The sequence below is a fragment of the Chiloscyllium punctatum genome, chromosome 7, assembly GCF_047496795.1.
Source record: "Chiloscyllium punctatum isolate Juve2018m chromosome 7, sChiPun1.3, whole genome shotgun sequence".
Classification (NCBI taxonomy): Eukaryota; Metazoa; Chordata; class Chondrichthyes; order Orectolobiformes; family Hemiscylliidae; genus Chiloscyllium; species Chiloscyllium punctatum.
In genome coordinates this window covers 123130651-123157950 of record NC_092745.1, presented here as the reverse complement: position 1 = coordinate 123157950, position 27300 = coordinate 123130651, and the positions used below count along the sequence as shown (strand labels likewise).

General features: G+C 43.5%; 1 protein-coding gene across 2 annotated transcripts in view; it reads left to right on the top strand.

Annotated features, from left to right (window-relative positions):
* The first annotated feature begins 356 nt into the window (after window positions 1-356).
* The window catches only part of usp33 (ubiquitin specific peptidase 33), a 101442-nt gene continuing 74498 nt past the window's right edge, over window positions 357-27300 (top strand). The window contains exons 1-4 of one of the 2 annotated variants that reach the window (XM_072574764.1): window positions 357-463; window positions 16788-16931; window positions 18843-18896; window positions 18989-19051. In XM_072574764.1, coding sequence (XP_072430865.1) covers window positions 16851-16931; window positions 18843-18896; window positions 18989-19051 — 198 coding nt within the window. In that variant the 5' untranslated portion in view covers window positions 357-463; window positions 16788-16850. The remainder of the gene's footprint in view (window positions 464-16787; window positions 16932-18842; window positions 18897-18988; window positions 19052-27300) is intronic. The other variant, XM_072574765.1, reaches the window with a different exon arrangement.

Sequence of the window (27300 nt, the reverse complement as noted above, 5' to 3'; positions counted from 1 at the left end):
CGCACATTTGGGGGCTGGGTTTACTGATTGACAGGTGCCTGACGTTTGGGGGCGAGGTTTGCAGCTTGATAGGAGCCGCACGTTTGGGGGCGAGGTTTGCTGATTGACAGGAGCCGCACGTTTGGGGGCGGGGTCTGTTGACTGAGAAGAGCCGCACGTTTGGGGGCGGGGTTTGTTGACTGATAGGAGCCGCACGTTTGGGGGCGGGGTTTGCTGATTGACAGGAGCCGCACGTTAGGGGGCGGGGTTTGCTGATTCTCAGGAGCCGCACGTTTGGGGGCGAGGTCTGTTGACTGATAGGAGCCGCACGTTTGGGGGCGTGGTTTCCTGATTGACAGGAATCGCACGTTTGGGGGCGGGGTTTTCTGATTGACAGGAGCCGCTCGGCTGGGGGCGGGTGTGAGTCAGTGGCGGATGGCGAGTTGAGTGAGATCGGGGATCGAGCACCGGGGAACGGGGGGTGGTAAGTGAGAACCGGAGCTGGAGTGCAGACTGCCCTTGCGTGTGGCAGGCCTGTTTCTCGTGTGTGTCCGTCCTGAGGCGGCGGGGGGGGGGGGGGCGTCGGGCCGGCGGCTCTGGAGTCTCGGTGTAGGCCCGGGGATAGGGGGCGGCAGTGCCCGCCTTGTCTAGGCCCCGCTGTGGGTGCGGCTCAAGCCGGGAGTCAGGGCCCCGCGGGATAGCTCAAAAACCGACTGTCCCCATCCTCTGGTTACCTACAAACCCGAGCCCCTTGTGCCCAAACCCTCGATCTCCACCCGTCCCAGGTCATCCCCTCCCTCCCCCTGGTCCACCCTCCCCCTTCATCAACCTTCCTCATCCTCCCCTCTCCCTCCTCCTACTCTGGCCATCAAATCCTCACCCTTGTCATCAGGCTCTTCCCTCTCCCACCCTATCGTTTTGCAGTTGTCACTTCAACAGGTTGATATGCCCTAAAATACAGGTTGCCCCTGCAAGGCTGAGTATGCATAATACATTGGGAGGTATTAATTATTGGTTGGCTGTAGGTCTGTAGGCACCCTGGCAAAGTGAGTGATTTTTCTCTTGTGTGGTTTGCTTCTTCCCCCCCCCCCCCCCCCCCACTCGTTGCTCTTGAGTGAAACATAGAAAACACAAACCAGGAGCTGGACCAGGCCATTTGCCCCTTTGACTCTTCTGTTATTCATCTGATCCTCTATCTCAACCTTATATTCCTGTTTTCTCTGCATTACCCTTAATGCTTTTAATATCTAAACATTAATCAATCTCAATAATCGATACACTCAAGAGACTTGCCTCCACAGCCTTTTAGAGTCATAGAGATGTACAGCACGGAAACAGACCCTTCGGTCTAACTTGCCCATGCCGAGCAGATAGCCCAACCCAATCTGGTCCCACCTGCCAGCACCTGGCCCAGAGAATTCCACAAGCCAACTCTGTGTGAAGAAATGTTTGCGCATCTTAGTCATGAATGATCTACCTTGCGGATAGTGAGGACAGCAGATGCTGGAAAGTCAGAGTCAATAAAATGTGGAACTGGAAAAGGCACAGCAGGTCAAGCGGCGTCAGAGCATCACAGCATCCTTAATCAGGGTGAAGAGTCCTGACCAAAATGTTGACTCTCCTGCTCTTCTGATGCTGCTTGACCTGCGGTGCCTTTTCCAGCTCCACATTTCATCAACTCATAATCTACCTTGAGACTGTGACCCTGGTTCGAGACTCTCTCTAAGCTGAAAAAGTGTCGCTGGAAAAGCGCAGCAGGTCAGGCAGCATCCAAGGAGCAGGAGAATCGACGTTTCGGGCATAAGCCCTTCTTCAGGAATGAGCAGAGTGTGCCAAGCAGGCTAAGATAAAAGGTAGGGAGGAGGGACTTGGGGGAGGGGCGTTGGAAATGCAATAGGTGGAAAGAGGTTAAGGTGAGGGTGATAGGCCGGAGTGGGGGTGGGATGGCATTTTTACAGGGAGCAGGATGGGAGGAGGTGTAGGCTAGGTAGCTGTGGGACTCAGTTGGTTTATAGGAAACCGACTATAAACTTTGCTATAAACCAACCGACTCCCACAGCTACCTAGACTACACCTCCTCCCACCCTGCCCCCTCACCATCCCATATTCCCAATTCCTTTGTCTCCGCCGCATCTGCTCCCAGGAGGACCAGTTCCAATACCAAACAACCCAGATGGCCTCCTTCTTCAAAGACCGCAATTTTCCCCCAGACGTGATCGACGATGCTCTCCACCGCATCTCCTCCACTTCCCACTCCTCCGCCCTTGAGCCCTGCCCCTCCAATCACCATCCAGGACAGAACCCCACTGGTCCTCATCTACCACCCCACCAATCTCCATATACATCATATCATCCATCGTCGTTTCCACCACCTCCAAACGGACCCCACCACCAGGGATATATTTCCCTCCCCTCCCCTATCAGCGTTCCGAAAAGGCTGCTCCCTCCGTGACTCCCTTGTCAGGTCCACACCCCCCACCAACCCAACCTCCACTCCCGGCACCTTCCCCTGCAACCGCAAGAAATGCAAAACTTGCGCCCACACCTCCCCCCTTACTTCCCTCCAAGGCCCCAAGGGATCCTTCCATATCTGCCACAAATTCACCTGCACCTCCACACACATCATTTTCTGCATCCACTGCACCCGATGTGGCCTCCTCTATATTGGGGAGACAGGCCGCCTACTTGCGAAACGTTTCAGAGAACACCTCTGGGACACCAGACCAACCAATCCAACCACCCCGTGGCTCAACACTTCAACTCCCCCTCCCACTCCACCAAGGACATGCAGGTCCTTGGACTCCTCCATCGCCAGACCATAGCAACACGACGGCTGGAGGAAGAGTGCCTCATCTTCCGCCTAGGAACCCTCCAACCACAAGGGATGAACTCAAATTTCTCCAGTTTCCTCATTTCCCTTCCCACCCCCCCCCCCCAACACCACCTTGTCTCAGTCCCAACCCTCGAACTCAGCACCACCTTCCTGACCTCTCCACCCCCACCCTGGCCTATCACCCTCACAACCTTAACCTCCTTCCACCTATCGCATTTCCAATGCCCCTCCCCCAAGTCCCTCCTCCCTACCTTTTATCTTAGCCTGCTTGGCACCCTTTCCTCATTCCTGAAGAAGGGCTCATGCCCGAAACGTCGATTCTCCTGTTCCTTGGATGCTGCCTGACCTGCTGTGCTTTTCCAGCAACACATTTTCAGCTCTGATCTCAAGCATCTGCAGTCCTCACTTTCTTCTAGACTCACTAACCAAGAGAAACATTCTCCCTGCATTGTCTGTCTAGCCCAATTAGAATTCTACATGTTTCAAGTAGATCTTCTTTCATTGTTTTAAACCTCAATGTATGGAGGCTGAATTGATGCTTTCTTGAATTGCTGCAGTCGGCTATATGACAAAAGCACTCTTGCAGTTCTGTCAGGCAGGGAGCTCCAGAATTTTGATCCAGTGACAGTGTTTCCAAGATGGAGTGTGGTGATGACTTTGAGCATGTGGTGAAGAATGTGGAAACTATCAGCATAGGGAGCAGTTGAAAGTGTGGCTGCATTTAGGGGGAAACTAGACAAATGAGGAAGAAGGGTTACAATCTTAACCGTGGAAAGAGGGATGAGGACTCAATAATTAAACACTGGCATGGGTTGGTTGGGCTAATTGGTCTGTTTCTATGTCTGTTATATCCTGTCTAATCCTGCATCTCTGCTGTCCTTCTACATACAGTAGTGGCGATTGAGAGTTTCAGAGGTGACTTGGTGACAAGTCTGGGTGTTAAAAGTCTACGTGTTTGTGTGAGGAATGGCAGGCTCAGTACCTGGTCTGTGTGTAGCTGTGAACTATTGGAAATGAACAGAGGTGGAGATTGAATGTCCAAAATTGATAGCGTTTAATAGCAACAAGGAAGAAATATTCTACAGATCTCACAGAGGATGTTATTCATAAGCAGATGCTGCTTCGGTTATTATTATCAGATTATTGTACACTTCCTAATTCTTTCTGCTCCACCCATCTCAGTTAGATATGCTGATTCATTTTGAGGTACATATCTATGGGGTGTCAGCAGATCTCTGGCACTTCGTTCACTTGGCTGCCGGGAGAGTGTGTCGGTCAATAGTGGATTGCTTGATAGAAAGGAAGATTAGAAATTGTGGGAAAATGGGACATGGGTTGCTTGAGCCCTCATGCTTGCTCTGTCAATCGATAAGATAACTGGGGAAGATAATTCCACAAATGGGCGTTCTAATATTGTCATTGCATCTGTCCTCAGCATAGATCAGAACGCGAATCTAGGTATTACTGAGTAACATGCAGGTGTTTCACCTAGTCAGCTCTGGGAGGAAGCTTGTATATTTACAATGTGTCACTGGCATTATAAACAGTAGATTTTTCAGAAGTCGATATGTTGCAGATTCAATGCTTAATGTTTGGTACTTAGGGAGGTCAATTCAGCTATAATCTTGTTCTGACTCCTGAAATGAGAGGTGCTGAGGAATCTAAACTTTGTAAAACATTAATGATGGCGAACATTCACAGGATACTGCACATTTTTTCAGCTTAATTTCGTGAGCAAAGGGTAGACTTACACTTCTGTATAAGCGTCAATGTTGAGGGATTCCAAACTCTCATCATGCAGTCAACTTCACAATCTGACTTTAGCTGAAATGTGATACCCCTCCATAACATCACTACTACTCACTCCTTTCATTTATCCCTCCAGTGTATAATTGCTTTGCCCTTCCCAATCTGTCAGAATGCTGCATTCCTCCAACTCTGGCCTCTTGTGCAGCTTCAATCACTTTTGTCCCTCCTCTTGGTGCCATGCGTTTTACTGTCTTGGCTTTAACTTCTGAAATTCCCTCCCTAAAAGCTCCGCCTTTCACTCTTCTAAGATGTTATTAAAAACTTATACTGTTGACCAAGCTTTTAATCAGCTGTCCTAATATTTTTCTCTTTGACTGTGTTTATTTTTCTTGGATTTGTTCTTGTGAAGCACATTGAGTTGTTTTCTGAACATGGGATATGCAAAATAAATGTAAGGTAGATATTGTATTTTAAAACGTTTACAAGGATCACTTTTATTTTCTGGGCACTTTTGTTCACTTCCCAGTCAATATTTTGGAAGTGTGGACACTATTCCCTTCACTATCTCCAAACATTTAGATGTTCCAAGCTAAGCGGTACAATTGCAATATAAAGGAGCAAATATTTTCCTTTTTCAACTATAAGATGGAATAGAAGTTGGAATGACATATAACTAAAATACCAGAAGTGTTTTACAACTTGGAGAAGTCATGTTGTGGCCATTTTTAGTTGTGCAAGGAATTGTTGCTCTTCCAGCAAGATTGGTATTTAATTGAGTCAAAGGCACCAAGAATTTTTCAGTTCATGAAGGACTGCCCTCCGATTGGTTCAGCAGCAATTTCCTAAACTCTAAGTTCAGAAAAGCCAGAGACATCCAGAGCCTGTGAATTGAAAACATCTTGCTTCATGTGGGTGAGAAAACCAGGGAAGCCTAAAAGAATTCTAAGAAAAGACCTGAATCCACCCAATCGATTATTGAAATGAAGAAGAACAATCACTTTATAGTCAACAGTGTGTCATCAAAACTAACTGAGACACAATTTACTACTCTTGTGACCTGGACTTGTGATGTACGAAGTTTTATTCCCTGTCTATATTTTTTACACCCATAATATCTCAAACTGTCCGTAATTGTGAATTAATGTGTGTGTATTTGGGGTCTTTAATGGGTATATTTTGAGTTGCATAGTAGAGATTATCAATCCTTTTTTTCTTATTTGTTAAAATAAAATGTGCTTCCAATAAGTAGTCATTTTAGGTTAATGATGAATCCTGGTGTGAATTGTTTTATCCTAAATAGCAATCAGTCAAGTAAATTAATCATTGTTGTGGTCTCATTGGTATTTTCCATATTTTGTGATGGTTTGTGGAACAGTGGGGCTCTGTTATCAGTGCATTTTCCCAGTTAAGTCTTGACATTAGGAACAGGTGCCATTATTTGTCCTGAGAGCTGGATTATTGAAGATAGAATGTGATTTGCAATTTCCATTTCTGGATGCATGTTATGTCAAATCTGTTGTGATCTACAGCTGCTGATCTGCAAACATTAACCAAGCCTCCTTCACAAGCACCTTCCAAACCCATGACTGCTTTGATTTAGACAAAAGAGGCAGGTGCATGGGAATGCCATAAACACACGTGCAAGTTCACCTCCAAACCACTTGCCAACCTGATATTGTGGCTGGCAAAATCAATTTTTTTTTGAGATGTGGGTGTATTGGCTGACCAGCATTTATTGCCCATCTCTAGTTGCTCTTAAGAAGGTGGTGGTGCGCTGCTTTCTTGAATTCCTGCAGTACGCCTGCTGTGGGCTGACCCACCATGGCATTGAGGCCGAATTCTGGAATTCCCTCCCTCGCGACTGAGAAGGAACAGTGATATATTTCCAACTTGGAAAGATGAGTGGCTTGGAGGGGAACTTGAAGGTGATGATGTTCCTAATGTATCTGTGCCCCTGGTCACGGATTTGAAAGGTGCTGTCTAAGGATCTTTGATGAATTTCTGCAGTGCATCTTGTCAGTTGTACATACTGCTGCAACTCCGCATCCGTGCTGGAGGGAGTGGATTTTTGTGGATAAGCAATTGGGCTGCTTTCTCCTGGATGGTGTCAAGCTTCTTGAATGTTGTTGGAGCTGTACCAATCCAGGTAAGTGGGAAGTATTCCATCACATTCATGATTTATGCCTTGTAGATGGTGGACAGACTTTGGAGAGTCAGCAAGTGTGTTACTTGCTGCAGTATTCATAGCCTCTAATCTGCTTTTGTAGCCACTGTGTTTATGTGGTGAGTCCAATTGAGTTTCTGACCAATGGTGACCTGCAGGATTTTCATCGCGGGGGATTTAGTGATGGCAGCACCATTGAATGTCAAGGGATAGTGATTCAATTGTCTCTTATTGGTGAGAGTCATTTATCTGGCATTTGTGTGAATGTTAATTGCCACTTCTCAGCCCAAGCTTGGATATTGTCCAGACCTTGCTGCATTTGAACATGGACTGGTTTGGTATCTGAGCAGAAGTGAATGTTGTTGAACTTTGTGCAATTGTCAGCAAACATCCCCACTTCTGACCCTTTGATGGAGGAAAGGTCATATAAGGAAGCACCTGAAGATGTTTGAGCCTAAGACACTCCCCTGAGGACCTCTTGCAGAGATGTTCTGCAGAAGAGATGATGGACCTCCAAAATCCACAACCATTTTCCTATGTGCGAGGTATGACTCCAACCAGCAGACAATTTGCCACTGATAACCATTGATTCCAATTTTGCTAGGGCTCTATTATGCCATGCTCGGCCTAATGCCATGCTCAGGACTGTCACTCTTGTGTCACCTTTGGAATTCAACTCTTTTGTCCATGTTTGAACAAAGGCTATATTGAAGTCAGGAATTGAGTGGCCCTTGTGGAAACCAGACTGGGCATCACTGAGCAGATGTTGCTCGATAGCACTGTTGATGACACCCTCCATCACTTTACCAATCATTAAGAGTAGACTGATGGGGTGATAACTGGCCAGGTTGGGTTTGTCCTGCTTTTTATGTACAGTGTGTGCGAATAGGCAATTTTCAACTTTGTCAGGTAGATGCCAGAGTTATATTTGTACTGGAACAGCTTGGCTAGGGGAGTGGCATGTTCTGAAGTACTATTACCGGAATGTTGTCTGAACCCATAGCCTTCGCAGTATCATAGGAGAGGTGGTGGCCTAATGGTCTTATTATGGACTACTAATCCTGAGACCCAGGTATTTCTGGGCACTCCGAATCCCACCACAGCTAAGGGTGGAATTTAAATACAGTTAAAATCTTGAATAAAAACACTAATGATGACCATGAACCTTTGTTGTCAGGAAAAACCCATCTGGTTCACTATAATGTCCTTTTTTTTTAGGCAAGGAAACTGTTATCCTTACCTGGTCTGGTGTACATGTGACTCCAGATCGACAGCAATGTGGTTGACTCTGAACTGCCCTCTAGGCAAATAGGGATGGTCCATAAATGTTGGCCTAGCCAGAAGTGTCTTCATCCCATGAATAAGTGAAAAACAATAAAAAGTATCCAGTGTCTTCACCCATTTCTTGATATCACCTGGAGTGACTAGAATTGGCAGAAGACTGGTATCTGTGATGCTGGGGACCACTGGAGAAGGCTGAGATGCATCAAAGACTCAGCAGTTCTGTCTGAATGCTTCAGCCTTGGCTTTGAAAACAGAAAATGCTAGAAGTCCCAGTGAGTCAGGCAGCTTCCATGGAGAGAGAGTAAGGTAACATTTTGAGTCTAGATGACTCTTCATGAGAGCTATCGTTTACACTGTGTTAGGCTACCCCATCATTGAGGATGGGGAGGTTTGTGGAGCTGCCTCATCTACCATTCACGACTAGATGTGGCAGGCCTACAGCGCTTAGATCTGCACCATTGGTTGTATGATTGTTTAGCTGTGTCTATCACTTGCTACTTATGCTGTTTGGCATGCAAGTAGTCCTGTTTGGTAGCTTCACCAGGCTGACACCTCATTTTCAGGTTTGTCTGGTGATGCTCCTGGCAGGCCGTCATGCACTCTCCATTTAACCAGGGTTGATCCCTTGGCTTGATGGTAATGGTTGAGTTGGGGATCTGCCAGGCTATGAGGGTTGCAGGTACTGCAGGAGTACAACATTGCTGTTTTTGATGGCCACGACACCTCGTGGATGCCCGGTCTTGAGTTGCTGGACTGGCTATCTACCCCATTTAGCACAGTGATAGTGCCACAAGCACAATGGAGGGTATTCTTCATGTGAATTCAGGACTTCTCTCCACAAGGACTCCATGATGGTTACTCTTACTGATATTGTCATGGACAGATGTATCTGCAGTCTGCAGATTGCTAAGGATGAGGTCAAGTATGTTATTTCCTTTTATTGTTAGGCTGTTGGAGAAAATGCAAAGGCATGGAATCGAGGATGATTTAGCAGTTTGGATTGGAAACTGGCTTTCTGAAAGAAGGCAGCGAGTGGTGGTTGATGGAAAATATTCCGTCTGGAGTCTGGTTACACAAGGATCTGTTTTGGGACCACTGCTGATTGTCATTTTTATAAATGACGTAGATGCAGGCATAGGTGGATGCATTAATAAATTTGCAGATGACACTAAGGTGGACAGTGTGGAAGAATGTTACAGGTTGCAGGGGGATAAACTGCAGAATTGGGCTGAGTGGTGGCAAATGGAGTTCAGTGCAGCTAAATGTGAGGTGACGCACTTTGGGAAGAATAACAGGAAGGTAGAGTATTGGGTCGATGGAAAGATTCTTGGTAGTGTGGGTGTGCAGAGGGATCGGGGAGTCCATGTACATCGATCCCTGAAAGTTGCTACCCAGGAGGATAGTGCTGTTAAGAAGGCACACGGTGTGTTAGGTTTCATTCGTAGAGGTATTGAGTTCCGGAGCCGGAATATCATGCTGCAACTATAGAAAATGCTGGTGCTGCCACACTTGGAATATTGTGTACAGTTCTGGTCCCCATATTTTGGGAAGGATGTGGAAGCATTGGAAAAGGTGCAGAGGAGATTTACCAGGAGGTTGCCTGGTTTGGAGGGAAGGTCTTATGAGGAAAGACCTCATAAGACCTTGGAAGTACACTAGCTTTCGGAGAGACTTGAACCTGTTCTCATTGGCAAGAAGAAGGCTAAGAGGGGATTTGATAGAGATACACAAGATGATCAGAGGATTAGATAGGGTAGACAGTGAAAGTCCTTTTCCTTGGATGATGACATCAGCATGTACGAGGGAGCATAACTACAAATTGAGGGGTGATAGATTTAAGACAGATGTCAGAGGCAGGTTCTTTACGCAGAGTGTGGTCAGAGTGTGGAATGCCCTACCTGCTAAGATAGTCAACTCAGCCCCATTAGGGAGATTTAAACAGTCTTTCGATAAGCACATGGATGATTTTGGGATAGTGTAGGGGGACGAGCTGAGAGTACTTCACAGCTCGGCGCAACATCGAGGGCCAAAGAGCCTGTTCTGCACTGTATTGTTCTATGTTAGTTCCCTCACCACCTGCCGCAGACCCAGTCTAGCAATTATGTCCTGTCGGACACAACCAACTTGATCAATAGTGCTGCTGCTGAGCCACTCTTGATGGATGTTGAAATCCCCCACCCAGAGTACATTGTGCGCCATTGCGACCCTCCATGCTTCCTCCAAGTGTTGTTCAACATGGAAGAGTACTGATTCATCAGCCAAGGGAGGACTGTAGGATTCAATTATTAATAGCATTAGGTTAAAAATCACACAACACCAGGTTATAGTCCAACAGGTTTAATTGGAAGCACACTAGCTTTCGGAGCGACGCTCCTTCATTAGGTGATTGTCAGGACATCAGGTGATCAGGACAATCACCTGATGAAGGAGCGTCGCTCTGAAAGCTAGTGTGCTTCCAATTAAACCTGTTGGACTATAACCTGGTGGTGTGTGATTTTTAACTTTGTACACCCCAGTCAAACACCGGCATCTCCAAATCATTAATGGCATTGTGAGTCTGTCTAAACCAAATGGACTGCAGTGGTTCAAGAATGCAGTCCACCATTTTCTCAGTGGCAACCTGCTTGGTCAATAAATGCTGGCCCAGCCAGTGACACCTAGATCTCATGAATGTATTAAAATAATCTTGCAAGAACCCATTAGGAGTAGGTGTAGGGCATTAAGCCTTTTTAGCCTCCTCTACCATTTAACAAGATCATGCTTTAATGCGTATTTCTGCTTCCCCTAATAATTTTAGATTTGTGACCAACAAGGGTGTTGATTTAACTTTGCCTTAAAATTATTAAATCACCCCATTTCTATTTGTTTAAAATAACTGTGACATAAACTTGATTGGTTTTCTATCAGCGAGTTCAATCGGTCTTCATCGATGAGTAGGCAGTTGTATGAGTGAATGATTCGTTGTCACATATATCTTGAAGATACTGTGCAAACTGATTTGTCACCACAATCAGCCACCATTTTGAGTTATAATCAGGATAAAAAGAAATTACTTAAGAGTTCACCTTCTGTTCAAACTGGGGCCTCAAGCACAGCTTCTGTGAGATCTCTGCAAGGTGTTCCAGTCCTCAAGGAGTCCCACTCCAGGAACAGCAACAATGGTGCTCATGCCCCCGGGCACCCTGGCTGTACTGCTGACGCCACCAAGAGTCCAGACTCTGGGCCTAGTATGGCCAGAAGATCTCGTTCCGGGTACCGCCACCGCCAGGAGTCCTTGCTCTGGGCTCTGCCACGAATCCAGGCTCTGGGCTTCACCACCACTGCCCCAGTCTTGAAGAGACAAAGAAGAGAGAGAAAAAAGATGAAAAGTACATTGAGAAAACAATGCCACTAGCCTGGAGCGAACAGGATCTGATGAGCCCAAACCTACCTCCCTTGCCAGTGCCATCTTCGAACCATTGGGCCGCATGTTATGTGGTCATATTAAAGCTGTTGGACCACAGCAGCAGCTTTTCTTGGCTTAATCCTAGTTTTTTTGTCTGTCTTCTCCAAGTGATCTCCCATTTAAACCAACGTTAATTTCTGATTGGCCCTTTGGCCCAGTGTAGTCCACATTCTCTCAAACCTTTTGTGCAACAAACTGTTTTTTTTTTCTGTTCTTATTTTCTCGTTTAAAATGTTCCACTTATGTCCTATTTGTTCATTTTAATTCTGGTCAAAATGGCACACTTTTGCCCGAAATGTTGATTTCGAAGCTACTTGGATGCTGCCTGAACTGCTGTGCTCTTCCAGCACCACTAATCCAGAATACTACAGTATTAGCCTCTCATCAAAGTAGATCACATGCTCAAGCACTAATTGTGTCCTGCCGACCAGGCCCTGCCGCTTATGGATGCCAATTTTTGAGTGTTGAATGGAGGTCCTTTAAATTGCAGTCGTGAGTTCCTACCTCCAATTACAATTAGGTATTCTTGTCTCGACTTCCTAAGTCACAACTAGTGGAATGTAAATTTGTTGCAGCCATTCTGCAGCAAGCTCCTCTCTCTACCATCATCTGGGCGCTGAACCAGTCTGTTTGCAGGCTTAGTGTCGTATCTTGAAGTTGAGATGAACTTCTGACTCCATATTCACAGCACCATTTAAGATCATCTACTTCAACCTTCATTACACCCCTAGATTCAATTAATTAGTTGCTGAAAGTCTCATTTGTGTCTTTTACTGCTTTTAGCTTAACCATTCCAAATGCACTAATGATCACCCTCCCATATTCTACCCCTCTTAAATTTGAGGTTATTTTAAACCCAGTTGTGCAGCATCTTTCTTACAGGAAGTCTCTTTCACCCATGACCCCTGTGTTCATTGGGTAAAAACAATGACTGCAGATGCTGGAAACCAGATTCTGGATTAGTGGTGCTGGAAGAGCACAGCAGTTCAGGCAGCATCAGAGGAGCAGTAAAATCGATGTTTCTGGCAAAAGCCACCTGTGTTCATTGACTTACACTAACTTCCAGTTAAGCAACAGCTGGACTTTTTTATTCCAAACCTTGTTTTCAAATCCTAATGTTCTCGCTTTTACCTATCTCTAGTCTCTTCGAACCTCTCTATCCTCTAAAATATCTGCATTAATTCTGATATTGTGAATACCTGTGTTGGCTCTGTCTTCAGTTGCTTAAACTCTGGAATTCCCTTACTAAAAACCCTCCTTCTTTGAAAAAGTGTCTTAAAATCTGCCTTGGCAAACCATTGGCCATTTGTTCTCAATGTTGCCCTGTGTGGCTCAATGTTCAGTTTTGCTTCATAACACTCCAGTGAAACACCTCTGGATGTTTCATCACATTTAGCAGGCCAGGTAGATATACCTAGTAGAAAGTGAGGACTGCAGATACTGGAGATCAGAGTCGAGAGTGTGGTGCTGGAAAAGCGCAGCAGGTCAGGCAGCATCTGAGGAGTAGAAGAATTGATGTTTCGGGCATAAGCCCTTCATCAGGAAACATCTCTCCTGATGAAGGGCTTATGTCCGCAACGTCGATTCTCTTGCTCCTCGGATGCTGCCTGACCTGCTGTGCTTTTCCAGCACCACACTCTCGACAGAGATAAATATGTCTATTGCTGCTGTTGAATTATTATTGCCAACAAAATAGTGGCTATCAGGCAACTGTTTTGTACATAAGGTCCCAAAAACACCAAGCTCGTTAATTGCCTAGCTAATGTGTTTGAGGATTAAATGGAGTTTATTTGTAACCTCATGATTATTTGTACACTCTGTTAGTATGCTGAAACAACTGGATGTGAAAATGGTCCTAACAGCATGGTAGTCTGAAAACCATCTAAATTGACAAGGAAAGGCCAGTTTATCACCGTCTTCTGGATTTAATATAAGCCTTATCATTGTAGTTTTAGCTTTACACTTGCCCAAGCAGAAAGATTAACATTAGAGATGTTTGCTTCTGATAATAATGTACTGTTTTGGATTGCCATTCTAGATTGCATGTTCCAGTGATTTAGAGCTCAAGGACCTTCTGATTCAGATGCAAGAATGAACCAGTTAATTCAATCAAATATTGGAATGGCATCAAATGCCTCCTTCAATTTTCTCTTATTTTAAAATGGAAGTCCTCTCTTCAGGTTTTCTTATCCATTCTGTTAAGCCATATCTATGTTTCAAGGAACTGGCAAAGGCTGTAGGGCCACAGAAAAAGGAATAGCCATTCAATTCTCCAGTCTGCTCCACCATTCTTGGTCATGGCTGATCAATGACTTTAATACCATATTCCTGTGTTGCCTCTTATCATTGGATGTCAGCAGTAACTACAAATTTATGCAACCCTAAAAGCTTATTCTGCCATTCAATTAAATCATGTGGCTGTAGTCTGGAGGTCATGGTTGGTCTGTAACCTAGTTTGCTGTCTGCTTGTAATCCTCAACATCCTAGCCTAACACGTTGGGCAGTAATTCCTGTGTCTAGCATTGATTCAATATTCATTCAGCAAATCTCACTAGTTTAATTTCTCTGGAAGAATTATCCAGTTTAATCTTATTTTGCAGTCTGCTGATTTTTTTTTTGTTTCCAATTTATTTTTCAAACGTTATCCCCTTATCTTAGATGCTGCAGCAATTTGTTTTTTTCCATTATTTCCAATAGGACATTCCATATCGAAACCACTGCCTGTATCTTCTACCCTCCCTTAGTGAATTAGAGTCATTGAGATGTACAGAACAGAAACAGACCCTTCTGTCCAACTCATCCATGCTGACCAGATATCCTAAACTAATCTAGTCCCATTTGCCAGCACTTGACCCATATCCCTATAAACCCCTTGTATTCAAATACCCATCCAGATGCCTTTTAAATGTTGTAATTGTACCAGCCTCCTCCACTGCCTCTGGCAACTCATTCCATGCACTCACCACTCTGTATGAAAACATTGGCCCCTTAGGTCCCTTTGAAATGTTTTCCCTCTCAACCTAAATCTATCCTTCTAGTTATGGGCTCCCCCATCTCAGGGAAAAGACCTTGTCTATTTACCCTATCCATGCCTTTTATGATGTTATAAACCTCTAAAAGGCCGTCCCTCAGCCACTGCGATCCAGCTCCAGCCTATTCAGCCTCTCCCTATAACTGAAATCTTCTAACTCTAGCAACATCCTTGTAGATCTTTTCTGAGCCCTTTCAAGTTTTACAACATCGTTTCGATAGGAGGGAGACCAGAATTGCACATAATATTCCAAAAGTGACCTAACTAATGTCCTGTACAGCCGTAACATGACCTCTCCAACTCGTGTACTCAGTACTCTGACCAATAAAGAAAGCATACCAAACGTCATCTTCACTATCCTATCTACCTGAGGTTCCACTTTGAAGGAGCAATGAACCTGCGCTCCAAGGTCTGTTTGTTCAGCAAAACTCCCCAGAACCTTACCATTAAGTGTATCAGTCCTGCCCTGATTTGCCTTTCCAAAATGCTGCACCTCACATTTATCTGAATTAGACTCCATCTGCCACTCATCGGCCCATCTGTTATTTACATTAGGTAGTCTCTGACTCTGACCAGCTGTTTTTTCTCTGTTTACCTTCTCAAAGCTTCTCTAACTATTATGTTGATCTTGTTCTTGTCAGGCAAAGTACTTGTTGGGAGTCCTCTGTGGTGTGTGTGATTCACAAACGTTAACGAGAAGAAGAATAGGCAGTTCAATCCCTTGAGCCAGTTCCTTTTGTGGAGATGATGAGTGTCCACAGCTTTCACAGTGACAAGGCTAGCATGTCTGCACACTCATTGCTTGCTGATTAATCAGTACTATTTATTATTTTAAGCCTGCATTTTACAACTCTTCCTTTGCTGCTCTCTACCCTCCATAAATGACATTACTGTGGCTTGTTTTCTCTTCCTCTCTGGAACTGAACACTCACTATTTCAGGACTTTGTAAACTCCACTGACTCCTATATCCCTTGGAAGTAATGTGGGGCACGTTGAAGGTTCTTGTTCAACCCTTGTAGCAGATGGTACTGATAGCAATATGAGATCTATCAGCTTTTAAAATCCTTTCAGGAGATGTCAGCCTTGCTGGCAAGGATAGTATTTGTTGACAATCCCTAATTGCCATTAGCTTGCTCGGCCAATTCATAAGGTAGTCAAGGGTCAGCCCTATTGCCTTGGGTCTAGAATCACATGTAGCCCAGACCGAGAAAGAATGTCAGATTTCCTCCCTGAAAGGGCATTACTGAACTGAATGGATTTTACAACAGCTGATCCTGCCTCTCAATACCTGCCATGCTCATCATAACTTTCAATTCCAATACGATTTGTGATCTACATTTAACAACATTAATTTGATAAGTTCCTTTCCAGCATGTTCCCTTTCAAAGCTTGGAGAGGTCTCGTACCACAAATGGATCTTGGACTTTTTTTTTTGCCCTTTCTTTCTTTTTTGTTACTTTTGTCCTGACCATTGACTGTGCAAACACTACAAAGACAGTCTTCCCTTTTTTTTTGTGTGGATTTCTTCTGGGTGCTCTAATTTCTCCCACAATCCAAAGATACGCCGCTTGGTTGGATTGGCCATGCTGAATTGCCCATAGTGTCTAGGGATGTGTAGGCTAGGTGGTTAACCAAGCTAAATGTTATGGGGATAGGATAGGATACTGTATGGTGCAAACTTGATGGGCCGATTGGCCTCTGTCTGCACTCTCGGGATTCTATGGGTCTATGAATTCAGATGTATCAACTGAATTTAAATTCCACTAACTGCCATGGTTAGATTTGAATCCATGACCCCAGACAATTAACCTGGGCCTCTCAATTACTAGTCCCATGGAGTAAGCACTGTGCTACTGTCTCCTCTTCGTACATTTACACAAATACTTTGGAATTGGTTCTTTACTGCTGCAGAATTTCTCGTTTGAATCCAGTGGCTGGATGTGATTTGTTTGCAGAGCAAAGCAGAATATGAACACCTAAAAATAGAGCTTCATGTTGATGCTGACGTCGTAGAGTGACATACACTAGCTTCAACAGCTTAAATTTTTTTTAGAAAAGTAAACCCATTCACAATATTCATTGGTTAAAAGTTGGTGCAGTATCTGTATGGTGTAAGATCATTTACGGAGCCATCCTTTTGATCTTTTTATAAAATACAGGATGTGGCAGACTCCCTGCTAGGTGGCTTGCAGTTAGTGGAGTACTGATATTACAACCTTAAGATATTGTGTTTTTCTGAAATCTTTGCTTTTAACAAGCAGCTGTATTCTTCTCAAAATAGTGCTATCTTTTTAATTGTAGTTATTTTTCCTGTCGTGTGGGTAGTCCTGAATCTGGAGCCTGCAGGAAGGTGTTGCTGTGAAGATGTCGCATCTAGCTGGTGACTGTATACACTTGGAATCAGTGGGCGAAGTAACAAAAGACGAACTAATTGAGAAATCTCATGTAAGTTGCTTAAATCACCATTGTCGGGAACAAATCTTTTACAACCTACACATCCTCCAACACCTAGTAAATTTATTTTTCGTTTGTCGATTCATTTGTGTTTTCCTTGGGAAGATGTGGATTCCTTGTTACCAGGCAAACTGCTCCACTGTATTGTGTGGAGGACAATGAGCAGTACCACTTCAACAGAATATGGTCTTCACTCTGACTGATGCCCATGTGAACTCTGGGATTCACTCATGAAATCCTATCACCACTGTCCCAGCAATATCAATGGAAAAATGCACTGAGCCACCAGCAATAGACAAATGGTGACTTGTTTTATAACATCAGAGCAGCAATTGGCTTTATATTGAATGAGAATCTAATGTTTTTTTAAAAAAGTACCGTTCTGCATTTTAAAAATGCGTCTCCTTTTACAGAGTAAGTTCACAGATCTAACCAGCTCTAAACACTTTGGTATGATACAACTAGGATGAAGAAAGCATTGTTTGAAACCTCAGAATATTGCAAACTGCTTTATAGCAGTGAAATACTATTCGAACATAGAACAGTACAGCACAGAACAGAACAGGCCCTTCAGCCCACGATGTTGTGCCGACCATTGATCCTCATGTAAGGTAAACCTAATGTACGAACCCTCAAACTTCTGTGACCATATGCATGTCCAGCAGTCTGCTAAATATCCCCAATGACCTCGCTTCCACAACTGCTGCTGGCAACGCATTCTATGCGCTCACAACTCTCTGCATATAGAACCCGCCTGTGACATCCCCTTTATACTTTCTGCCAAACGGCTTAAAACTATGACCCCCCTCATGTTAACAATTTCTGCCCTGGGAAAAAGTCTCTGGCTATCAACACTATCTATGCCTCTCATTATCGTGTACACCTCAATTAGGTTCCCTCTCTTCCTTTTTTCTTCCAATGAAAAAAGTCCGAGCTCAGTCAACCTCTCTTCGTATGATAAGCCCTCCATTCCAGGCAACATCCTGGTAAATCTCCACTGAACCCTCTCCAAATATAGTTATTCCTATAATGTAGGGGAAACAGTTGGGAATTTGCATACCAAGCCCTGTGAACAGCAATATAACAGTGATCAAATAATCTATATAGTGCAAGAAGAGGGATAAATGTTGGAGAGAAATCATTTTGTTTGAATGTAACCATTGCTATCATGTATACCCATCAGAAGGGTTTAAGTTTGGTTCCTCTAAAAGACAGCATGCCAAACAATGTAGCACTCCCCAGTACTGCGTTGATTCCTATTGTAGATTTTGTACACAGTGCAATTTTGTCTCCGTCACGTCTTCAATGATTGAACCAGAACTGACATCTAAATATTATTTGAGTCCAGTGCTAATGGAAAGGAGATTGAATAATTAGCAATTTCTGTCTGGCAACAGAATACCTGAGATGATGAATCCCTTACATTTTTGTTCCTGGAACAGTTGAGACCATGAATTCGCTGTGTGCTTATCCAGTTCTCAAAACCTTCAAGCTGGCCAGTACAGTGGGTTTGAATGAAGCAAGATCTGCATAGAGGCACCTTCATATTGTCTACCTCCAAAAAAAAACAATTCGGGATCACTATGTAAAAGAACAAAGTGAATAAGCCATGTTCTGGTTCAGGGTTATATGGATCACCACAGAGAATATCATGTAAGGATCCCAAACTTGTCAATTAAAATCCTGGAGATTGTAGGAAGAGAAGGAATTAGGACCACAATTTTTGCATTCTAGGGAATGTGGGTTGAATTAAAAGAGCATGAGAAGGTTTGGTTGAGCTTTCCTAAATTACACTTGGTGTGTTCCATTGTATGTGGAACCTTACTTCTAACTTGAGCACTTTTATATCCCTATCTTCCTACAATAGTATCTACATTCTCTTTTTTTTTTGTCTCTGTGTAGGGTACTTGTCAAGACTGTAAAGTTGGAGGGCCCAACTTATGGGCATGTTTGGAGGTAAGATTATATGCAGTCTGTGGTTACAGTGTATTCGGAGTGGTATTGAAAGTTGTTCATTCTCATTCTGAGCTCCTTTCCTTTGTTAACAGAATGGCTGTTCCTACGTTGGTTGTGGAGAATCCCACTCTGATCACAGCACCATTCATTCGCAGGTAGACATGGAGTTTTGCTTTTATGAGTAAATAAGAAAGACAATCATTTCTATAGTGTATTTCAAAACCTTCAAACAATCCTGGCCACTTGTTAAAATGTGGTCACTGTTATGATATAAATGTTGCAGGTAATTGGTGCACAAACGAGCTCCCTCCCATAATGACGTGACAAATGACCGGTTAATGTAAATATTGACTAAGAAGCCATAAAACGCTTATGGTTATTTTTCAGAAGAGTGCCATGGGATATTTTATGTTCGTCCAAGGGGGGACAGATGAAGCAAAATGTAAATAGGTCATCAGTTTTTGAAAGGCACCACCAGCGTATAGTATCATTCCAAGTTATATATTGATAGTACTTTTACCAAATATTTTTAAACCACCTTTGGTCATGACTGTATAATATTGACATTGCAGTTCGACCTACACCACATGTAGTGGAGGTCAAGATGGCTCACAGCTGCTTTCTCCAGGGTAGTTAAGAACAGGCAATAACTTCGCCAAAGCAGTGATACTAACATGAAAAAGGACTTGTGAACAGGATCAAGGAGAATCCTAAGATGTTTTATAACTACATTAAAGGGCAGAGGTTAACCAGGGAAACGATAGGTCCCATTAGGGACCAATAGGCAACTAACAGGGACCAATAGGCAATAGGTAAAGCCTCAGGATGTTAGAAGGGTTTTAAATGAATACATCTCCTCAGTCTTGACTCTGGAAAAGAACAATGTAGTTGCAGAATTCAGGTCAAGGGACAATGAGGAGCTTACGTATAGCTTGTTTGATATAGGAAACAGAGGTATCCCAGACATTCCTGGCCCAGATGAATTGTATCCCAGGCTGCTGTTGGAGATGAGGTAGGGAATTACAGGGGCTCTGACACAAGCTTTTGATTCCTCTCTGGCCACGGGGATATGCCAAGGACTAGAGGACAGCTAATGCGTTTGCACTTTTCAAGAAGAATGGTAGAAATGAACCAGATAATTACAGACTGCTGAGTCTCATGTCAGTAGTAGGGAAACTATTGGAGAAAATTCTGAAGGAGAGAATTAATATCCACTTGGAAAGGCAGGGGTTAATTAGGGATGGTCAACATGGCTTTGTCAGAGGGAGGTAATGCCAAACAATCTTGTGAGAATTTTATGAAATTATGATCAATTGTATGGAGGGGGCAAGTTCAGTTGATGCAGTTTGTATGGATTTTAGCAAAGCTTTTGGCGAGGTCCCACATAGGAGACTGGAGAAAGTTAAAGCTCATGGAATTGAGGAAACTTGGTGACATGAATCAGACACTGCTATGGTACTAGGACTCAAAGGGTAATCACAGAAGGCTGCTCAAGTGACTGGAGGCCAGTGTCCAGCAGTGTACCACAAGATCAGTACTGGGCCCCTTATTGTTCGTTATATACATAAATGGTAGAGATAAAAATGTGGAAGGAATGTGAAACAAGATTGCTAGAATGGTTAGTAGTTAAGGAGATGGTTGTAGGTTACACAGAGATACAGATGGGTTGGTCAGATGGGCAGAGCAGTGGCAGATGGTATTTAACCCTGATGATGATGTACTTTGGAAGAGGGAGTATTTAAAGAGTGGTGGGAAGTAGCTAAGAGAAACTGAAGAATCTTGGAATAATTAATTGTGGCATAGAGTATAAGAGCCAGGAGGTAATGTTGGAGTTGTACAAAGTGTTGGTTAGGCCACAGCTGGAGTAGTGTGCGCAGTCTTGATCACCTCACTATAGGAAGGATATGATAGCACTGGGAAGGGTACAAAGCCGACTTACCAGGATGAGTTGCCTGGGATAGAGAGAGTGAGCTATCAGAAGACACTAGATAGGCTTGGATTGTTTTCTTCAGAGCAGAGAAACTGAGGAGGGGGGCATGATTGAGGTGTATAAGATTATGAGGCGTATAGAGAACAGCTGCTCTCCTTGGTTGAGGGGTCAATCATGAGGGGACATATGGGCAGCATGGTGGCTCAGTGGTTTGCACTGCTCCCTCACAGTGCAAGGGACCTGGGTTTGATTCCACCCTTAGGAGTTTGCACATTCTCCCCCTGTCTGTGTGGGTTTCCACCGAGTGACATCTGGTTGGCTTGGACCGAAAGGTCTGTTTCCATGCTGTACATCTCTATGACTCTGACTCTAAGAGCAGGTTAGGTGGATCAGCCATGCTAAATTGTCCATAGTGTTCAGGGACATGCAGCCTAGGTGAATTAGTCATGGAAAATGCAGGGCTACTGGGATAGGGTAGAGTTTGCTTTTTGGAGTGTTGGTGTGTACTCAAGAGCTTACACTGGGATTCAATGATTCTATAGTTTTAGGGTAAGGGGCTTAAGAAAAAGCTCTTTCACATAGGGATGGTGGGAATCTGGAATACATTGCCTGAGAAGGTAGTGGAAGCTGGAAATGTTAAATCTTTTCAAAAAAAAATTGGATGAACACTTGAAATATCATAACATTCAAGAGCATTAGACTAGTGCAGGAAATTGGGATTAGCATGTCATTAGTAGGACCTGATGAAGGGCTTTTGCTCAAACGTCGACTCTCCTGCTCATCAGATGCTGCCTGACCTGCTGTGCTTTTCCAGCTCCACACTCTCGACTCTAATCTCCAGCACCTGCAGTCTTCACTTCTGTCTGTCTCTTTAGTGGTAGTTAGGTCAGTGCAGACTCGATGGGCCGAAGGGCCTTCCCTGCATTGTATGACTCTGACTATAACTGTGACTGTCAGCTTCATGGTAATATTCTGTGCCGCATTCACATAATTATAGAAGCTTATTTGCAGAAAGAGGTCATTTGGTTTGTCTTTCTTGCACTGGCTCATTGAAAGAGCCGTCAGGCTTGGCTCCGTTTTCCTGCTTGTTTGTTACCCTTCAACTTCTTCATTCATGAGGTAAAAACAATAACTGCAGATGCTGAAAACCAAATACTGGATTAGTGGTGCTGGAAGAGCACAGCAGTTCAGGCACCACTAATCCAGTATTCTTCATTCATGACTCTATCCATCTTTTTAATATTTAATATGTTTCATTCATTAGTACAGGGTTCCAGATCCTAACAACTTTGTTTTTTGTTTGGTGAAGAGGGAGCGGGTGATTTGATTTGATTTGATTTGCTTTATTACTGTCACATGTATTGAGGTACAATGAAAAGTGATGTTTTACCTGCATTACAGGCAGATTGTACTATACCAGTGCAACAGGGTAACAGGGTGCAGAACACAATAAAACAACTGCTGCGAAGGTGCAGAGAAAAATCAACATTAACATTACAGAGGTTCATTCAAAAGTCTAATAAAATTCGGAAAGAAGCTGTTTAACGTGTATGCAAACTCTTATACCTTCTGCCCTATGGGAGAGGGTAGCGAAGGATATAACCAGTGTAGGAGGCGTCTGGTTATGTTGGTTGCTTTCCTGATGTAGAAGGGAAGTATAGATGAGGAATTTCCTTGAAAAGATTTAAAATTTTTTTATAAAACAGATTTAAAATTGTGATCTCTTTTTTTTATTGGAAAAGGAAATAATGTTTCTTTATCTACTGTGAACCTCAACATCAGAAAGCTCTGAGATCACCATATCAACTTTTCTAACCTTCCTGGCTTTTCCAACCTGTCCTTGAAACCATACCCCCTCATTTTCAGTAACATTCTGATAAACCTGTCATATAATCTTTAAAGCCTTTACATCTTTCCTGAAGTGCAGTGCCCTAGCTGAGGTCTAACCACTGATTTGCAAAGTTCATTTGAACTTGACAAGACAGTTGTCAATACCTCCTTTAAATGCTATGTTTATAATTCAGTTGATTTTGTTATGAAGATATGGGTGTACATTTGAGAGTGAAGGACCTGGCAAGTACACAGAGTGCTGGAGAATTTACAAAGTAACATTTGATTCAGAACAACCACCACTCGCTGTGTTGCTATGAGACAAAAGCACAAATTCTAATTTGGCCAACCAGTTTAAATTATACCCCGAAAAATATCAAACTCCAATCCAATTTGAATTGAGTATGTTGAGAGTCTTAAAAGCCAGAGACCCAATCCGATGCTTTGGGGATATAAGACCAAGGAAAATTAAATAATTGAGATTCCCCTCCCCACCCCTTTCCGCCTTACGCAAAGACCGTTCTCTCCGCGACTACCTGGTCAGGTCCACGCCCCCAAACAACCCACCCTCCAATCCTGGCACTTTCCCCTGCCACCGCAGGAACTGTAAAACCTGCGCCGACACCTCCTCCCTCACCTCTATCCAAGGCCCTAAAGGAGCCTTCCACATCCATCAAAGTTTTACTTGCACATCCACTAATATCATTTATTGTATCCATTGCTCCCGGTGCGGTCTCCTCTACATTGGGGAGACTGGGCGCCTCCTAGCAGAGTGCTTTAGGGAACATCTCCGGGACACCCGCACCAATCAACCACACTGCCCCGTGGCCCAACATTTCAACTCCCCCTCCCACTCTGCCGAGGACATGGAGGTCCTGGGCCTCCTTCACCGCCGCTCCCTCACCACCAGACGCCTGGAGGAAGAACGTCTCATCTTCCGCCTCGGAACACTTCAACCCCAGGGCATCAATGTGGACTTCAATAGTTTCCTCATTTCCCCTTCCCCCACCTCATCCTAGTTTCAAACTTCCAGCTCAGTAACTGTCTCCTTGACTTGTCCGGACTTGTCTGACCTGCCTATTTTCTTTTCCACCTATCCACTCCACCCTCTCCTCCTTGACCTATCACCTTCATCCCCTCCCCCACTCACCCATTGTACTCTATGCTATTGTCTCCCCACCCCCACCCTCCTCTAGCTTATCTCTCCACGCTTCAGGCTCACTGCCTTTATTGCTGATGAAGGGCTTTTGCCCGAAACGTCGATTTCGCTGCTCGTTGGATGCTGCCTGAACTGCTGTGCTTTTCCAGCACCACTAATCCAGAATCTGGTTTCCAGCATCTGCAGTCATTGTTTTGACCCCTATGAGAAATGTTAAGCACAGTATGTAAACAGACTGCGTGAAAAAATAGCTCTCTTAAAAGTACCTTTTCGATCAGTAACCTGTGACGCAGAAATTCCTAAGAAGGAATGAAGACACAGGAAGATCTGAATAGAAGCATAAAAGCTGCCTGGTTTTGAGATAGGAAGTGTGGTTTTGTAAGTCTTGGGAGAAATTGTAAATCGTGGTTAGTTAATTATTCTCTGTTATACTTTAAGGAATAAAGTTGTTAATTTTTACTTTAAACAGTTCTTGACCACTTGGGAGCTTTACAGATTACTGCACGGGATAAATCTTTTCTGAGTTGCTGGTTGTAAATTAAGCAGGAGGATTTACCCAGTGTTGTAACAATTTGCTTTAACAACTTTTTAGTTGTTTTAGACTTTAAAACTAAAAATTAATCTTTGTTTTTAATGGTTACAGTCCAGACTATGAATTATCAGCCTACCACAGCTGCTCTTTTACTAGTCTTGCTCCTTATTACCCAGTCCTTGGGTTTCAAAAGTCCTTGCTTACAAATGTCTCTATGCTGTTTACGGCTTCCTCTCCTGCATATTCACTGCTCTTCTCTCTGTTCACCCCACTTCACCACCACCACCACTGGTATTTTGCATTAATCATGGTGTCTGTTCACTCGAGAACATTGTTTCGTTAGCGTTTGGCAACCAATCAAACAACGTTTTGAGTTTAAAATTCTCATCCTTATTTTTCAAATATTTCCATGGTTTCAGCCCTCCCTAACTCCCTCATCACTCTCAGGGTCTCAATCCTCTCAAATATCTGTGCTGGTCTAATTTGTGTATGCCCAATTTTAATTCTCGACCATTGGTGGTTGTGTCTTCAACTACTATCCCCAGCTGTTTAGCATCCTCCATAAACTTCTCTGCCTCTTTACCTTGCTTTCTTCCTTTTTAAGGCACCTTTTTTATTAATCCTACCTCTTAGGCCTGATGACCAAATGTTGGTGAGATATCTCTCTGTCATACTTTAGTTTTATGAAGCTATTGTAAAGTAGCTTGATGATTTATTACATGATACATGCCATACAGTCAAGTTGTTACTGCATTTATTGTCCATTTTCAATTCTTCTTCTTCCTTGTCATGCTGATTTGATAGGAAAAAATGAGGACTGCAGATGCTGGAAACCAGAGCTTAGATCAAAGTGGTGCTGGAAAAGCACAGCAGGTTAGGCAGCGTCTGAGGAGCAGGAAAATCGACCTGATGAAGGGCTTTTGCCCAAAATGCCGATTCTTCCTGCTCCTTGGATGCTGCCTGACCTCCTGTGCTTTTCCAGCACCACTCTGATCTAAATGCTAATTTGATGCCTATTCTTTAAAATACCTTTTGAGCAACTAAAATTAACATAAATGTCAATTAACATAAAACATTGCATGAATTCTTCAGGCGTATTATCAGGACAAAATGCAGACTATTGAACTTTCTATCATGCGTTCCACATTGCATTTTATCTCTACTATTATGTGGCAGTGTGTCTTCCAACTTTGGGAGCAGCAAGAAGAGAGATATATTTGTATTCAGTACCGGGTTGCCAAAGCTTGATGATTACTATTTCTTCAAAGCTTTAGAAATCCATAATTTATTTTCTGGATGCTGCAAATGGCAGGCTAAAAGGTCATCTCATTCATCATTGATGCAAAAACCTATTCTGTCAGTTAGAATAATACTAAAACTGATTCCTATCAAACTGTGATGATACAAGTGAATCACTGACTGTTTCCCTTACCTGCCTCAAGACAGTGGTCGACACTGGTTTGTAAGTCCACAGTTGCTACTGATTTCCTATTATCTCATCCAACTGGCAAATTGATAATTTAAAGTGGGTGGGGGAAGGTAGGGAGGAGTGCAAGTGGTAATGGGAGGACAAGTTTAGGTGGTTTTGTGGGAGCTGAATTGGCATCTTCATCTGAAAGTAGCGATACTTGTCTGATTATCTCCTAAAATCAAATTTCATATATTTACAGGGTTGCGATTTTGTTTTATCTTGTGTTTTGGCGGAGGTTGTGTGGAATCGAAAAGACAAATAATAACAATATAGTGAGCGATGGAATGTTTTGCCCTCCAGTAAGAGCTGCTGGTTCGTGGTGGTGAAGTCTTTTCCGACTGGATATAATTTGTGGATGCGACAGCTATTTTCAGTGATTCTTTCATGTTTTCTTACAAGTGGCATTGCAAGTAGAGTAGAGTATTATAAAAGCTGTTGATAGCAGGCTCATAGTTGCTGGAAGGGTCAGACACAACTGAGCCCAACCCTGATATTTACCTAATTTTTCAGCAGGAGTCAGTGGATAGTCTTCAGATGTGGGGACTTAGTAATTTTTTTTTCATGTTGGCTGTAGTTTGCTTTTTGAAAGATTCTCCTACCTTCTCTAGTTCCTTCACTGTAGTGTCGCTCACCATTTTCTTTTCTGCCTTTTGTCTGTAACATTGCAGCTTGACAGTAGTATGTTTTTGCAGTTTAAACCGGGCACACTGAGAGGAAATAGGAACTATCTGACCAAATCTTTTTCCAGTGCAACTTGTCTGTAGATTCCTTCTCCTTCCCCTCACATTTCCTACTGTATCCTGTGACCTTATTTGTCCAGGAGAAAGTGAGGACTGCAGATGCTGCAGATCAGAGCTTAAAAATGTGTTGTTGGAAAAGCGCAGCAGGTCAGGCAGCATCAAAGGAGCAGGAGAATCGATGTTTCGGGCATAAGCCCTTCTTCAGGACTGATTCGGGATAGTCAACATGGCTTTGTGCGTGGGAAATCACGTCTCACAAACTTGATGGAGTTTTTTGAAGAAGTAACAAAGAAGATTCCTGAAGAAGGGCTTATGCCCGAAACGTCAATTCTCCTTCTCCTTTGATGCTGCCTGACCTGCTGCGCTTTTCCAGCACCCTATTTGTCCAGCTTTGTGTAAGTCACTGACATGTGGTTTTCAAACTCGAGGATGTATATAACTGATGCTTCTGTGCAAATTAAGCTGACTGTAACTGAGTGATGTCAGTGCAGGCCTCCTCTTTCTGTGATAGTGGAGAAATGCACTGTGCAAAAGTGAATGTCTCTGTGGAACTTGTTTGGGGCAAGTAAAATAAAATATAATCCAGTTTCTAGAAAGCATATGCCACCTTGTGGGAGATAAGTGTTCCTGCTACAATAGGAAATAAAAGTTAGTAGAAGCCCAGAAATAGTTGATGGTAGTGAGTTCTGACACTAACTAGGGAAGAGCTCCTGTTTTTATATGTCGAGATTTATTGTGCAGC